Raw genomic sequence first — 15,714 nt, forward strand, 5'->3', positions numbered from 1 at the left:
TAGTGTACTGCATAAAACGTGTGAAGTTGTAGATCTAGAAGTAGTACTGGGCATGTTAAGAAGAAGCCCTAGTAGGTTGCATGACAGTAGAGTTGAGATGATTTCTTGAATGGATGAACCGTAATGACCAAATAGATTCGAAACTGGCCCAAAATTCTTTTTCGGTTCAGTCTCCATTTCGGCCAAAAGGCTACAGCCATGGTTTCAGTTTGTCGAAGCCAAACATTTGTGCTTTGTCCTGTTTCTCTCCCTTACTTCTTCCCCTCAGGCCTATCTTACAATCTCTGGCAGTCAAGGGTTGTACACCAAAACAGTCCACCATTATGGAGGAACAATAAAATCCCAAGAAAGGCACAAAAGGTTAGAAAACAGTGGGAAATGGACTCTGGCTTTCCAAGAACAAGTCTGTGCTTGTAGTTCCTGAGACTGGAGGGAAATAATCTCCTGTGGGTTTAGCACAGAACTGCCAGCTGCAAGCTCTAACAATCCTCAGTAGACCTCATTGATTTACATTCACACAACCAATTTTTAGTTTTCAGTTTTGGCTGAAACCAGACAATAAGTTTCAGTTACAGTTTTGGCCAAAACTGGAAAAACCCAGGTCGGTCGGCCTCTGTCACACTGCCTTTCCACCTTTAATTCAAATGACCAGATCCAGCCCCGCAGCAGGAAGAGCGCTTACATAGTATGAGATGCACGATTTTGGCTTCTATTGCAAGAAAGCTGAGACAGCAGGTGATGATGCGTGGAAGGGCTTTCCTGCTTCCAGGCCAGATTATGTAATTAAATTGAGGGTCAGGAGGTAGCACAACACTGTAAGAGATAAGGTCAGTGTTTGTTGTGCTCACCTCCTGCCAGGCTTATAGCTTTATCTAGAAGTAAGCAGCAGAAGTATCCCCTCTCTCCATTATGGAGGACAATTAGTAAAATTCTGCTTGGAAGCTCAGCATCTCAACTTATAGCATTTGCTTTGGAACAAAGTAGGGACATATAGAAATGTCTAGATTTTACCTATGACAGCAGCTGTACGAATGGGTTGCGGTGAGGCTGTTTTCCAGCTTGCACCAGATGGCAGTGTCCACTTGGCCACCTCTCTTTCAGCAAAGAAAGCATACTGCTGGGCTCTTGTCTGGTCCGTGGTATAGAGAAATTGAAAGAGCTCCCTCTCTTTCTTTTTCCCTTCCAAGTAGGGGAGCTGCACAGCAGCTCGGAGAACTTCAACACAAGCCAGAGGGGACTGGGCCCCACGGAACTGCTTCTTTACCTTTACCATAGCTTCATCCAGGAAAGCCTCTACATTTGGTGGACATTGAACTGGTAAGGTACTCAGCTGGCGAGATCCCAGTGGTTGACCTGTAGAGAAAACAGATACAAAACCATATCTGTTAACATATTAGGGCTGCATTTTGATTACATTTTTTAATCATGATCATGTGATTAAAGGCGGTGAGGGGAATGGGAGTGAGAGCGAGAATGAGAATGGACCTGGGGGTAGAGGAGAGGGAGGAGGAGGATTCCTTGATGATCTGGAGCCCCTCCCCCCCCCCCATTTTGCCAAAGGACATGCTTGGGGAGCACCAGCATCGGAAACTGGAGGCATGCCGCCGACTTCCTCATTTCTGATGCGGTATGAGGAGGAAAGAACAGGCAGACTTATTTGGCCACCCCAATTACAGCAGCTTTGCAGAGTCCTAAGTGTGTGGGGCGGGGAAGGGGCAGGTCCCCAAGGAACCCCCCCCCCCCCCCCAATTATCCAGCATCTCTCCCTCCCTCCCTCCCCTCCACCCCAGGTCCATTATATCTCTTCCCTTCAACCCTAGGTCCATTATCTGTTGCTTCCTTCCCTCCATCCACCATCTTTCCCTCTATTCTTCTCCTCCACCCTTCTGTCCCTCAGGTTGGCATGTTTCCTTCTCCCCCTGCCCACTCCATGCATGGTCCAGCATCTCTTCCTCCCCTCATGCCCTACCCCACCCCACGGTTCTGGGGAAAATTCACTGCTTATTTCTAGAATAAGCAGCATAAAATGTATTGTACTGTTTTGGGATCTTACCAGGTACTTGTTTGTAATCTAGATTGGCCACTGTTGAAAACAGGATGCTGGGCTTGGACCTTCATCTGTCCCCATATGTCAACACTTATGTTCTCTCCTCTTCACAATCCCCCCTCCCCAAGTATACCGATTAAAACTCAAATCTTTGCTCCGGCAGTGCCAGTAGCAGCAATGCTCTTAGGCTGCCTGTGATCTAATTGGCCCTTTCCCTATATGTCCCACCCTTGCAAAAACAGGAAGTTGCATCAGAAGGGGCAGGATGGGCCAGAGGCAAAGGCACGGTGCAGGCTACAAATATCACTGTGGCTAAGACTTGATTTTCAACAGGTACACTAGGGAGTGGGGGAGGGAAGGGTACAGAGTTTTACAGAACTGCAGGTAGGGTCAGGAAGGAAGAGAGATGCTGAACAGTGCATGGGCAGTGGGAGGGAGGAGGGAAACATAATACTCTTAGTCACGATTACAGTTTTTAAAAATCACATTTATAGCAATTAACATGCAGCCCTATGTCATATGAACCTAGTCACTGTTTCCTCTAAGCTGAGCAGGAGTCCTCCACATACACAATCCTGCTTATGGGGAAGGGGGTGCTGTTTTACCATCATATTTTCAATAATGAGAGACAGGCAAATTCTGCAGGCCTCTAGAGAAGCTGCTTGTTACTAGCAATTGAAAACAATATTTAAGCACCACCACCTGCTGGCAGTGAACCTATTAATGGGGTAATTTCCATTACTCCATTTTGAATGGCAGCATGGTACCATAAGTGCTGGCTTGGATGCAATGGCCACTTTAAAGATATCAAATCTTCTCTAGAGATGTAGGTTATATTCGGGGCCTTGCTCTAACACGCTCTTGAATGCAGTTTAAGCTGTTGGTCAAATGACTTTTGGTAAGCAGTAGTAATAAAATGGAGGAGCAATTTCAAGATTGTGCTGCATCAGCAACAGTAATTTGGGTCAAGCCAATGGCTCGGTATTGGAGGTGCATTTTTTTCCTAAGCCCTTGAAGTACAGGCATCTTGTGGGTGGAGTTAATGATGCCAGATAGCCACACACTGCAAGAACAGCAAACTTGTTACTAATAACCACAACTTCCCAAGTTACCCATTGATTATCTGCAGCATTTCCTATTGCCAGAGTGGAGGAGTGACCTAATGGTTAGAGCACCGGTCTTGACATCTAGAAGTGGCCAGTTCCAGTCCTCCTGCTGCTGTTTCTGATCTTGGCCAAGTCACTTAACCCTCCACTGCCTCAGGTACAAACTGATTGTGAGCCCTCAGGGATAGGGAAACACACAGTATACCTAAATGTAACCCACCTTGAGCTACTACTGAAAAAAGGTGTGAGCAAAATCCAAATAAAAACAGTTCTCCTTCCAGCTAAATCCCTGATTGGCATCATTTACCAGTGCTTCAGCACAACAGATAAACTACAGGACTCGTTCATGGAACAACATAATACTGTGTACTTCTGAGTTGTTGTTAGGAAGATGTTTGAATGAGAAGATGGGGATATGTGTAGCTAAGTATGTTCAGCTGCTTGTGCACGAGGTATGGAGTTGCAATGCTGCTGTTCAGACATATAGTATGTGGCCATTACAGGAATGTCCCATCAGAAGAGACTAGCAATGATAACACTGAACCTACCCAAATTCAACTTAACCTGTTAGGTTTCTGGAAAGTACAGCACCTGCCTGGGGTTAACCCTGCAGCCACCTGGAGAGTCTATCCCCAGCACTGCTCTGGCCCACGCTCTATACTAGCACCCTCCTCCCACCAACTGGGTCCCACTTGCCTCTGGGAAAGTCTCCTACTCAAGTTACTCCCTGGTGATCTTTAGGACACTGGGGCCACACTCCCAGGGGGGTCACACCCAAAACACAAACCACCAGGACTCTTCATCAGTTCAGAACAAACAGAGCTAACAAATAGGTTTATCATCATAAAAAAGTAGAATAGTGAACTAAGGAAAGGTAAAAATCAGCAAGCAACAGATAACTGGAACAAGGATCAATAAACCTGTTACAACCTGGGTAGCACCTGGGGAGCTGCAGGAAATTAACAGCTCAAGTCCTGAACAGGATCTCAGGGCAGAGATGTTCACACTCTGCTCTCCCTAGCTGAGACTAGGGGAAATCCAGTACCTCCTGGCTAGATTTGAACTCCAGGGCTAAAAGCCCAGGGCACCAACTTTGAAAGTTATCTGGCCAATACTGCAGACTGCCTTTCCACAAGCTTAAAACTGGAAAAGAAGAGAAAACAGCTTTTTCAGCAACAGTGGCCTCGTGGTTAGAGTACCAGTCTTGACATCCAGAAGTGGCTGGTTCAAATCCCACTGCTGCTCCTTGTGATCTTCGGCAAGTCACTTAACCCTCCATTGCCTCAGGTACAAACTTAAGATTGTGAGCCCACCAGGGATAAGGAAATATCCAGCATACCTGAATATAACTCACCTTGAGCTACTACTGAAAAAGGTGTGAGCAAAATATAAATAAAAAATACAAAAACAAACGCCATGTGCTGGCCAATTAGGAGAAATACACTTCATTAAATTACTACTACAATTCACAGGCTTAAAAAACATTGTCACAACTACACAATATGACATTCCAATTCTTGGTCTCACTCTTGTCATGTTGGTGTAGACAAATCCAACACAAATCTTTTAGACATAGCATCATTTAAGGTTATTATAGATTAGGGGGATTATTGTATGTCAATTTTCAAAGTTTGGGGACCAAAATTTTGGAAGGAGTTGCCTTTGGTCATGAGATTTAACACATCTGTAGACCAATAAGCACAAATTGAAAACATTACTGTTTTGACAAATGTATGGAGAGTGAGTCGTTGCTGGATGGTTATTAAATCAATTTTAGAGTGCACTTTGATGACTATTTTTATGAGAAGAGCTGACCATGAACAATATTGTGGATTGAGGCGATAATGCCATTTGTATTTGCTTTATTGTATAGTCTGTCATTGCTTTTATTATGAATGTTTTGAGTTGTAAGCCGCCTAGAACAGTTTGGCTTGAAAGGGTTATAAGTATTTTAAATAAACGATGTCTACAAACTCTTGCTAGTGTCACGATTGTGACTGTTTTCCTTGGCTGCGCTCGCCTCGCCCTCTGGTGGCCGGAGCCGGTGGCTGCCGTGGACTGTCTTGCTGTCTCCCTATACATTCCAGACTCTTTCCGGTCCAGATATTCTAGCCCTCCAGACTTGGTTTGAAATTTGGCAGCTAGCCTCACACTTAGCTGCCTTGAGATTGCTGCAGCTGAGTCTCAGCTGCTGATGGGCTTATTAGCCACCTGGAAACTTTCTGCTTTGCCTTTGCAACGCCAAAGGTCCAGGTTGGTGTTTGTGCTTAGTGCACTTCTGCCTTGTCTGTTTAGCCTTGTTTCTTAGTGTCCCTAGTCTGCATTTCCTGCCTGTTTGAGACCCTGTACCTTGACCCTGTTCTAGCCAAGCTTGTCTTGATCCACTCCATCCAGTAAGTCCTGCCAGCTGCCTGCACCTAGGGGCTCAACCCCTAGGGAACAGCGGTCAAGCATTGTTCCAGTCATGCTAGTTCCTGATTGTGTTTCCTGATTCTGATCCCTGCCAACCCAAGTCCATTCTGGTTCTGCTTATTCCTGCCTCGCCTGCCTACAGCTTCTACTCCAGTCCTGTTGGTCCAGTCCTGGTTGGAGGGTTTTGCCTGCTGCTGCCGCTCCTCCTCAGCAGCCCAAGGGCTCACGATTCCAGACTACCCTTGAGAACCTGACAGCTAGTCATTCAGAATGCAAAGGAGAATTATTTTACTTATGAAAAACTGTACAGACAGGTATGTTCCTGCAGCCTCAATCTTCAAAGTCACCACATCTTCCTGCTAAAAGAATTTCAAAATTTATTTTTGATATACTGCAAATCAGTATAATTATATATATAAAAAAAAAAAAAAAAAAAAAAAGACTAATCTGTTTACAGAAACGTAATCAATCTGAGAGGCAGGGAAAAACAGAACCACCTATAGAGGGCAAGACAAAAAAAAAACAAGTGTTTCAATTTAAAATGTAATTTTATATGAAAGAACACTAAACAGGACTAAAACAGATGCAGATGGTGAAATGATTTAAGTGCTCTGTGCATTTAAGCACTGGTGGATGAGGATCTTGGATAAAGACAGACACATACATTTATACACCTTCAGACACAAAGAGGCAGATGCAGAAAAGCTCACAGTACAGCCAGCTCAGCGTACAACTACCACAAAATTAGTGGTTCAAAAATACCACAGCATGCTATAAAAATCAGTATTAAAAAAAAAAATGCCTGTCAGTGCATGAACGGTGATGGAGCCAGACACAGACAGGAAAGGTTAACCCATGTGCTGCAGCCTGCAATAGCCTTCTGCCTCAGTACCAGAGGGACATCTTCCATGTGGTTTCCTCTTCCACATACCTATCCAACTCAATCCACAGCAGTTTCTCTGTGATTCTTTGCACAGTGCTGTATATTTGTAGCAGGTTTACCATATTCTTTACGCTAGACACCTGCTTTTGTGTATTATTTCGCTACCTCAGGGAAGTGGATCAAAGAAACTAAATTCATATGAAAATCTTCAGACCTCAGAACTAGACAAACCAGAGGACTCTGTCAACATAGAACATTTATAAGCAACAGGTCCAGAAGGGACTTGTTTAGTGTGTTTAAGGATTTTTTTCTTTTTAAAATTTCATTCCAATGCAATGTTGTCAGGAACCCTAATTAAATCTTCAGACTTATACCTCCTCTATTAATTTCAGGCCTTCATCATGATCATCCCATAACAATTCTAAAAACATTTGGACCAATATTAAATCAGTGAACATATTTAAAATAAACATTTTTTCAGGTAAATGGGGTATCTGAAAATTACCCACCCTTCTTGCAGATGAAAGCAAAAACAGTATGAGCTGATGGTTAAATCTATTCTGTTTTGACTGAAGTGGGCTCCTTGCTGCCCCAAGAAGCTGCTACTGTAGGCAACTGCCTAAACTTGCCTAATGGTTAAAACTAGCCCTGGAAAAAGGAATTGTTGGCAGAGGCTAGTTCCCAAGATTTACCACAGAAGGAAAAGCAAAAAGGTTAATTTTTCCTGCCATCCAAAGTAAATGGGAACTATGCAGTCAAAGGAAGCACTAACAAGGCTTACAGGAATAAACCTATTTTGAGTACTGGCCTTGGGAACTGAATAAAAGCTGCACAGCTAGGTAGTTTTAACTGCCAGTTGTGGGCAGGAGGGGAAAAAAAAAGGAGCACCACAAAGGAGACTATAGGTCAGCTTCATCTCCTACACTCCTCGAATTTCTCGCAGGCCCTTAATATTTTCTACAGTTAGAAAACTCAATGAATGTCTGTCCCTTTTCACAACATCTGGTATTGGAATAAAACCAGACATTCAGCTACTATCTGTCTCCTGGAAGGAAAACTGCTGGGGGTTGATACCCATGAAAGAAGGCACTTAGGGGACCTTTTACAAAGCCACACTAGCATTTTTAGCTGGCGGTTAAACACGGAGACACCCATAGGAATGTAGTGAGCGTCTCAGCGTTTACCGCAAGCTAAAAACACTAGTGCAGCTTTGTAAAAGATCCCCCCACCCTTTTTTTTTATGCTAGAAACAATAGTTTAAACTGAAGAGGGAAAAATCTTAAGGAGTTTGTTTTAAAATGTCAAAAGATTTTTTTTTTAAATTCTCTTAACATAGGCAGCCGAGACCCCTCGGGCCTGCCGGGGATTTGAGATATTGAAATAACAGTACTCACAGTATTTGTTAACATGGCACAACTTGGCCGCAGCTTTATTTTAAAAACGAACACAATTACACTGGGTATACCCAAGCCAATCAAACCTTCCGGCTTACTAGCCAACACAGTCCGCCGCCATTGGCGAGACTGACCAATCATATACAGAGCTCCCCGCCGCACAGCAAGGGAGCTCAACCGTAAGCACAGCTGTCCCAGCTGCCTAGCTTACTCCCTCAGGCTTGGGTACCCCACCAAAGCTGCGACATAGTACAGTTATGTTCATGTCATCGTTTCGGGAGGGAGGGGGCTGGGTGTAGGTTGATGCCCAGACTCCAGAAGAGGACGTCTGGGCTCCGCCCCGGGGTTATAAACCCCTTCGGCTCGCCACCCACCTCAACGGGGTATTGCTGTACGGCAGAAAAATTTCCTCTGTACCCAGCTCCCACCCCGCTGGCACCCTCGCACATGCCCGTCGGGGCACGGTGCCATGTTAGAGGCGGCTCCGTGCACCCGGGGGTACTGCGCCTTGTTTATATACACACACTACAAAACCCCAGTTTCTAATGTATCACTTCTGATTGAAGCACTTGAAAGTTTCAAACAATACTTTCCATTATCTCTTCCTTCCTGTCAAATAATGGAACTATGTAGACCTCCTGCTAAGATCCTGCGGTTCTCATATGGAAATTTACAGTCCTGGAAGATGGAACCCAGTGGTGCAAATGTCAGCACACTGAAGCTAGTCTCAGAACCACTGCATGTGAGCTCAAAGCAGCATGAAATATGAGATAATTACCAATAATAATTAGTTAATTGTCATGTCATACTTAACTGGATGCAGCTGTTCACTTCCACCTGGTTGTTTTCTCCTATCTTTGTTAAAAACAAGGGCAAAGGAAAATTGCCACCTATAAAACTTATCCCTTCTTTCTGGGGTCAAGCTGTTGAACACTTCAGCTGTCTGTCTTAAGTATCGCCGCTGAAATGTCCAGAAATATAGCAAAGTCATGTGTGTGTCAAGTAACAGATGGACTTCCCCTTGCTTTCTTTTAAAACCTGTTTTTTACCTTGAAATTTTCAAAGCACATTAGACCACTTACTCCTGAGAGCACAATGTACTTGCATGATTTCTATTTGCATTTGCTCAGGAGCTATTGTATGTGTAGTATCTGACAGAAGGGAGCTAGCAAACATTTGCACAACGTCTTCACAGTTTGCATATTGCGGGAGAACAGGAATCCCTCGAGTGTAAATTGCAGTGACAATTATGGATCTCAAGGTCCTTGATCTTATCTGCCATATCAACCACTGTACAGGAGTGGAGAACAAAAAATGTCCAGGCACAATGGTTACAAAACAAGACCTGACACAGGATACAAAAATGTATCTAAATGATACCAGAAGGAACACTTATAAATGACAAATACACAAATTTGAAAGATGAGAGAACTGACCAATATCAGACTAAACAAAAAGGGGAAGCAATTAAATATATAAACCAAAGGATCATTGTAAGTACAAATTAACATTCCCAGATATAATAAACAAGACATGAGTATATGTGTGTGCTGCACAATGGAAACTGAAATGAGGACGATGAGACAAACGTTACAAAGAAGTGAAGGAAGAGACACAGGCAGACACACAGCTGGGGAGACACAAATGGAATGACAGGCAGACCAGTGGTGCAGCCAGGATTATATGTGGGCACTAGACAGTGCAGATTGTAAGCAGTATATCAAATCAATTGAATATAAACCTTGAACAATCTAAAAATCATAGTGGTTAAATTTTAAAATGGGAAAACAAAACATCACAAACATGTGAAATAAGCACATAAAGGATTAATAAAATAAAGCATATCAAATGGATGGGTTCATATCCCACTTTCCACCACCGACACTCCTTGTGATCTCAGATGTCACTATTTTTGCCTCAGGTACCCACTTAGGATTGCAAACTCTGAGAGAGGGATATGTTGTACTTCTGCAAGCTGTCAAACACTTTTCGTAAAGGTGAAAATTGTTTGCCAAATTGACCTTGAACCTTGACAATAAGAAGCAAGCAGATGTTTCTATGATTAACATTCTAAGAAACTAGGGCCCAGATGGTAAAATTATGTATCATACCTGATAATTTTCTTTCCATTAATCATAGCTGATCAATCCATAGACTGGTGGGTTGTGTCCATCTACCAGCAGGTGGAGATAGAGAGCAAACTTTTGCCTCCCTATATGTGGTCATGTGCTGCCGGAAACTCCTCAGTATGTCGATATCAAAGCTCCATCCGCAGGACTCAGCACTTAGAGAATTACACCCACAAAGGGACACTCTGCCCAGCTCACCACCGCCGAAACGGGGGAGGGGAATTAACCCAGCTCATCCCCACATAAGTGGGGGAGGGGAATCTGTCCAGCTCATCCCCGCGGAGCGGGGGAGGGACACCACCCCGCCGATGCGGGGAGATCTGGCTTATCCTGCAACCGCAACCGCGGGAGGAGCTGACTGACCCTAACACCGCCGAAGCGGGAGGGGTACAAAGCTGCCCTACAGCCGCACGAAGCGGGAGGGAGTGCCGGCAGAATTTAAGTCTCAATCCAGCCCCGTAAAACGGAGGGGAGAGGAATGCAGCAGCTCACTGTAACACAAACTCGTCTCAACTCTTGAAGAATCCAAGTGAAAAAACTTGAACACGAAGTCCTCCTGAAGTAACTGAAGACTAAACTTGAACCTAAAATTCAACCAGAATATAAACAGTACAGATATCTGGGAGGGGCTATGGATTGATCAGCTATGATTAATGGAAAGAAAATTATCAGGTATGATACATAATTTTACCTTCCATATCATCAAGCTGATCAATCCATAGACTGGTGGGATGTACTGAAGCAGTACTCACCCAGGGCGGGACATAGAAATCCCTGACCGCAACACTGAAGCTCCAAACCGGGCCTCCGCCCGAGCAGTCACAGTCAAGCGGTAATGCTTGGAGAATGTATGGGCCGATGCCCAAGTTGCCGCCTTGCATATCTCTGCCAAGGAGACGGACCCGGCCTCTGCCATCGAGGCCGCCTGAGCTCTAGTGGAATGAGCCTTCAGCTGGATAGGCGGCACCTTCCCCGCGGCCACATAAGCCGCTGCAATGGCTTCCTTGACCCATCTTGCCACTGTAGGCTTAGCAGCCTGCAGACCCTTACGAGGACCTGCAAACAGGACAAACAGATGATCCGATTTCCGGAAATCATTGGTCACTTCCAAGTATCTGATGATAACTCGTCTCACATCCAGATATTTGAGAGCAGAGTATTCCTCTGGGTAGTCCTCCCTACGAAAGGAAGGGAGACAGAGCTGCTGTTTCTCGCTTCCATATGAATCAATCTTGGGCAGGAAGGAAGGCACTGTGCGAATAGTCACTCATGCCTCAGTGAACTGCAGAAAAGGCTCTCGACATGAGAGTGCCTGGAGCTCGGAAACTCTTCTGGCTGAAGTGATAGCCACCAAAAAGACTGCTTTCAACGTCAGGTCTTTCAGAGATGCCCTCGACAAGGGTTCAAAAGGCGGCTTCTGCAAGGCTCTTAGCACCAGGTTGAGATTCCACGCAGGCACCACTGAGTGCAGAGGAGGGCGCAGGTGATTAACTCCCTTGAGAAAACGCACCACATCTGGCTGCGAAGCCAGGGAAGCACCCTTCAGGCGGCCCCTGAAGCAAGCCAGAGCCGCTACCTGGACTTTAAGGGAACTGAGCGACAGGCCTTTCTCCAGACCTTCTTGCAGGAATGCCAACACTGAAGAAATTGGAGCAGTGAAGGGAGAAAGTGAGCCTGCTTCACACCACGCTGCAAAGGTACGCCAAACCCTGGCGTAAGCCGTAGAAGTAGAGCGCTTCCTCGCTCTCAGCATAGTGGCGATGACCTTGTCTGAGAAGCCCTTCTTTCTCAGCCGCTGCCGCTCAATAGCTAGGCCGTAAGACCAAAGGGGGAGGGATCCTCCATCACCACGGGACCCTGATGTAACAGGCCCTGCTCCACTGGCAGCCGCAGAGGATCGTCGACTGAGAGCCTGATCAAGTCCGCATACCAGGGACGTCTGGGCCAGTCCGGACCCACCAGGATTATCCGGCCCGGATGCTTTGCCACCCGGTCTAGCACCCTGCCCAACATGGGCCAGGGCGGGAACACAGAGAAGCTCTTGTGTCGGCCACTGTTGGAGAAGAGCATCTACTCCCAGGGATCGAGGGTCCCGTCCTCTGCTGAAAAAGCGCGGCACTTGGCAATTGGCCGATGACGCCATCAGATCTAGGTTCGGCTGGCCCCAGCGCTTCGTGATGTCCAAGAACGCCTGAGCAGATAGCTGCCACTCTCCGGGCTCCAAAGTATGGCGACTGAGAAAGTCCGCCTTGACATTCATGACTCCGGCAATGTGGCCCGCTGACAGCTGTTCCAGGTTCGCTTCCGCCCACTGGCATAGATTCATGGCCTCCTTGGCTAGAGGGGCGCTCTTGGTATCTCCCTGGCGGTTGACATAGGCCACAGCCGTGGCATTGTCCGACAGGACCCGTACAGGCTTCATCGCCAGTACCGGGATGAACTCCAAAAGCGCCAACCGAATGGCTCTGCAGGAGACCAGAGCCCCTGCGCTGTCCTTCCCAAGCAGTGGGCTCCCCAGCCCGACAAAGAGGCGTCCGTCGTGACGACAATCCACCTGTGAGCTATAACTTTAGTAAGAACAGTGAAAGAAGACTCATTCACTGCCTCGTCAATGTTGCTGGATGAGTGTGGCATTTTAGCCAGTTCTCGTTTATATGTTCAATGATTAAGGCCCAGAGATGCCAAGTTATCCCATTCCAGGCAGCCCTGGATTTGACCACCCCATCCTGGTGTATTATGGGACTTGCAGCACCGATTTCAATGGGTAGATCAGGTACTACAAATCCCACACTGCTTTGGGATGTATATTCAACACTAGAACAGGCTCCAGCTTGGAACTAGGTAAGTTAGCATGTGAGGGCCCTAGAAAAATTTGGTATAAAAGCACTGATATGAGGGATATGCTTTAGTTTAATTTTGTTTTCAAAATGAAAAACCCTTAATATTTTATTTTCTATTTCATTGTGAGGCTTCCTGTACAGCAGCCAGCCCTTACCCACTTCAAAAAGAGTGGTGCAATCTCTGAAATCTAAAGGGAGCAGAAGTGATCCCCAGTCACACCTTGCCCCACTGGGGTGCTCTTTCAAATGAAGCCTGCACTAACCATGTCTTTCCTTGAGTTCTGGAGATCCCTTAGAAGAGGTAAAGAGGAGAAGGCAGTACCCCAAAGAGACTGGGTGGTCACAGTCCCTTTTTTTGTTGTTTTTAAATTTCCATTTGAATATTATTTCATTACGGATAAGTGAAAGAAATATAACTAACAAAAAAAAAAAAAAAGTCCGATTTACAACTCAGTGATGCAAAGCTGGATTTTCAGGAAGGAGAGCAATGAAAAAGAAAACAAAAAATAAAAAATACCCAGGCAGATTTTTTGTCCAGCCAACAAGTTTCATACTGACTAAATAAAAGAAAATAGTTTTTAAAAAATATATATAAATTAGCTAAGCAATTAACTTGTAGTATGGGATTGGGAGAGGTTTTTGGTGGGTTTCGTTTGTTTTGGTAGACCATTATGAGCAAAAATAAAGAGAAACCTCCAATAAGTGCTACAAATGCCATGGTGTAAGATGAAATGTTAGACCAGTGTTCTCAAACCTGTTCTGGGGGACCACGAGCCAGTCAGGTTTTCAGGATATCCATAATGGATATGCATATTCCTATAATAGAAGGTGGTAGGCAAGCAAATCTCTCTCTCATGCTTATTCTGAAAACCTGACTGGCTGGTGGTCCCCCAGGACAAGTTTGAGAATCACTGTTAGACAATCTGAGCTAAAACCAGAAAAGAATGAAAATGCAGAGAAACCCAGATTAAAATTACATAATGGTCTGGAGTTAGCTAGCAGAGTTGCATCATTTAAAATGAGTCTTGTCTCCCCATTTGCCAGCATTCTGAGGGGTGGAGCGCTTTAGGGGGCAGTTGTTACCAAAAAGGAAATCTTGGCTTAGCTTTGGTTCATGCAGTTTATTTCCAGCAGAACTGGTACATTTTTTTTCCACTTACCTATAACCTTCTTGGCTAGTTGGATTGCTTCATCAACTGTATTCTCGCCCACAACTTTATCTACTATGCCCAGTTTTAGTGCTTCCCTGGCTTGTACATACTTTCCTGGAATAAGCAGAAAGGAAAATGTCCCATGAGTCTAGGACTTTGTGTATGTGATTTGCTGCAATCTAATATCAACACCTGGCGGAATCTTGTGTAACAAAAACCAAAGCAGTGTTCAATTATGCAAGGTAAACAAATCACAGAGCAGCAACTACAATGGAGACAACCCCAGGCCCAACTGGAAAAAAAAAAAAAGGGGAAAAAAATTACAAGCCACTGAAGCCAGTCTTAGCCAGAAGAATACTAGTATGTGGACTAGACCAGCAACATCCCTCCCTAACACATTGTTTTGATAAGATGTGTATCTGGAGGGATAGAAACAGCAGCTATTATGCTGATTAACAATCACAGTAATTCTCATGTTCACTATACCAGTACCAGATTTTCATGAAAATAATCCCATCATGTCCTCCCATCCCTAAGTGAAGCTTAACACAGAAGGCAGCTAAAGATGCACCTAAGATATCAGATGTTCCATTTTAAATGCAGTATTTGTCCTGTTTTCCATGTTTAAAATGTTAATATAAACTGGTGTAAATTGTTCAGATGGTAAAGTAATAAGTTCTGTAAACTACCTCTTCTCTGCAGATAAAGGGCCAGTTTCTATAAACGCTGCTGAAAAGATCAGCATTAAGTGATAGCAAGCTAAGAGATTTTAGGCACCCTGCATTACAGGATAGCGCTCAGCTGGATGTGTACGCAAATTCAAATTGTTGCAAAGTAACCTCAATGACTGGTTGTTAAGCACCCAATCGATTGCTAATGGTTCTAAGCAATTACGCTGAATGTGCAACTCAGCAGCGCACCCAAATTTGGGCAACAATTAGAATCCAGGGGAAAAAGTACTGTCAAAAGAAAACATTGTGAGCAACCTTTCAGGCTCATATTCGAATGAGATGGACGTCCATCTTCCAACATAAATCACAACATGGATGTCCAAATTGATATAATCAAAACTCGATTCTGGACGTCTCTAACTGAAGTCTGTCGCAAGGCCGGCCAAATTAAGGGGGCGTGTCGGAGGCGTGAAGGCGGGACTTGGGCGCCTGAGTCACAATCGAAAAAAGTAGGGACGTTCTAAAGTAAAACTTGGACGTTTTCACCCAGACATTTTTTTTTTAATTTTTTTAACACAAATAAAGGCACAAAAAGGTGCCCAAAATGACCAATGACCACTGGAGGGAATCGAGGATGACCTCCCGTTACTCCTCCAGTGGTCACTAACCCCCTCCCACCCTCAAAAAACATCTTTAATATTTCGTGCCAGCCTCAGATGTCATACTCTGGTCCATGACAGCTCATGCAGGTCCCCAGAGCAGTTTTAGTGGGTGCAGTGCACTTCAGACAGGCGGACCCAGGCCCATAACCCCTCTATTTGTTACGTTTGTGGAGACAGCGAGCCCTCCAAAACCCACATCTAGGTGCCCCCCTTCACCTGTAAGGGCTATGGTAGTGGTGTACAGTTGGGGGTAGTGGGGTTTTTTTTTGGGGGGGGAGGCTCAGCACACAGTAAGGGAGCTATGTACCTGGGAGCAATTTATGAAGTCCACTGCAGTGCCCCCTAGGGTGCCCGGTTTGTTTCCTGGCATGTCAGGGGGGCCAGTGCACTACAAATGTTGGCTCCTCCCACGTCCAAAT

The 15,714-nt window shown here is 45.1% G+C and overlaps 1 protein-coding gene across 2 annotated transcripts in view; it reads right to left on the minus strand.

The window, feature by feature from the left end:
• EHHADH (enoyl-CoA hydratase and 3-hydroxyacyl CoA dehydrogenase) overlaps positions 1 to 15,714 on the minus strand; it is a 98,662-nt gene that overhangs the window by 37,391 nt on the left and 45,557 nt on the right. For both annotated transcript variants that reach the window (XM_030208952.1, XM_030208953.1), the window contains exons 5-6: positions 13,972 to 14,076; positions 1,012 to 1,353 (exon numbers count right to left, since the gene is read on the minus strand). In XM_030208952.1, the coding sequence (XP_030064812.1) occupies positions 1,012 to 1,353; positions 13,972 to 14,076 (447 nt within the window). The remainder of the gene's footprint in view (positions 1 to 1,011; positions 1,354 to 13,971; positions 14,077 to 15,714) is intronic.

This window comes from Microcaecilia unicolor, chromosome 7, assembly GCF_901765095.1.
Source record: "Microcaecilia unicolor chromosome 7, aMicUni1.1, whole genome shotgun sequence".
NCBI lineage: Eukaryota > Metazoa > Chordata > Amphibia > Gymnophiona > Siphonopidae > Microcaecilia > Microcaecilia unicolor.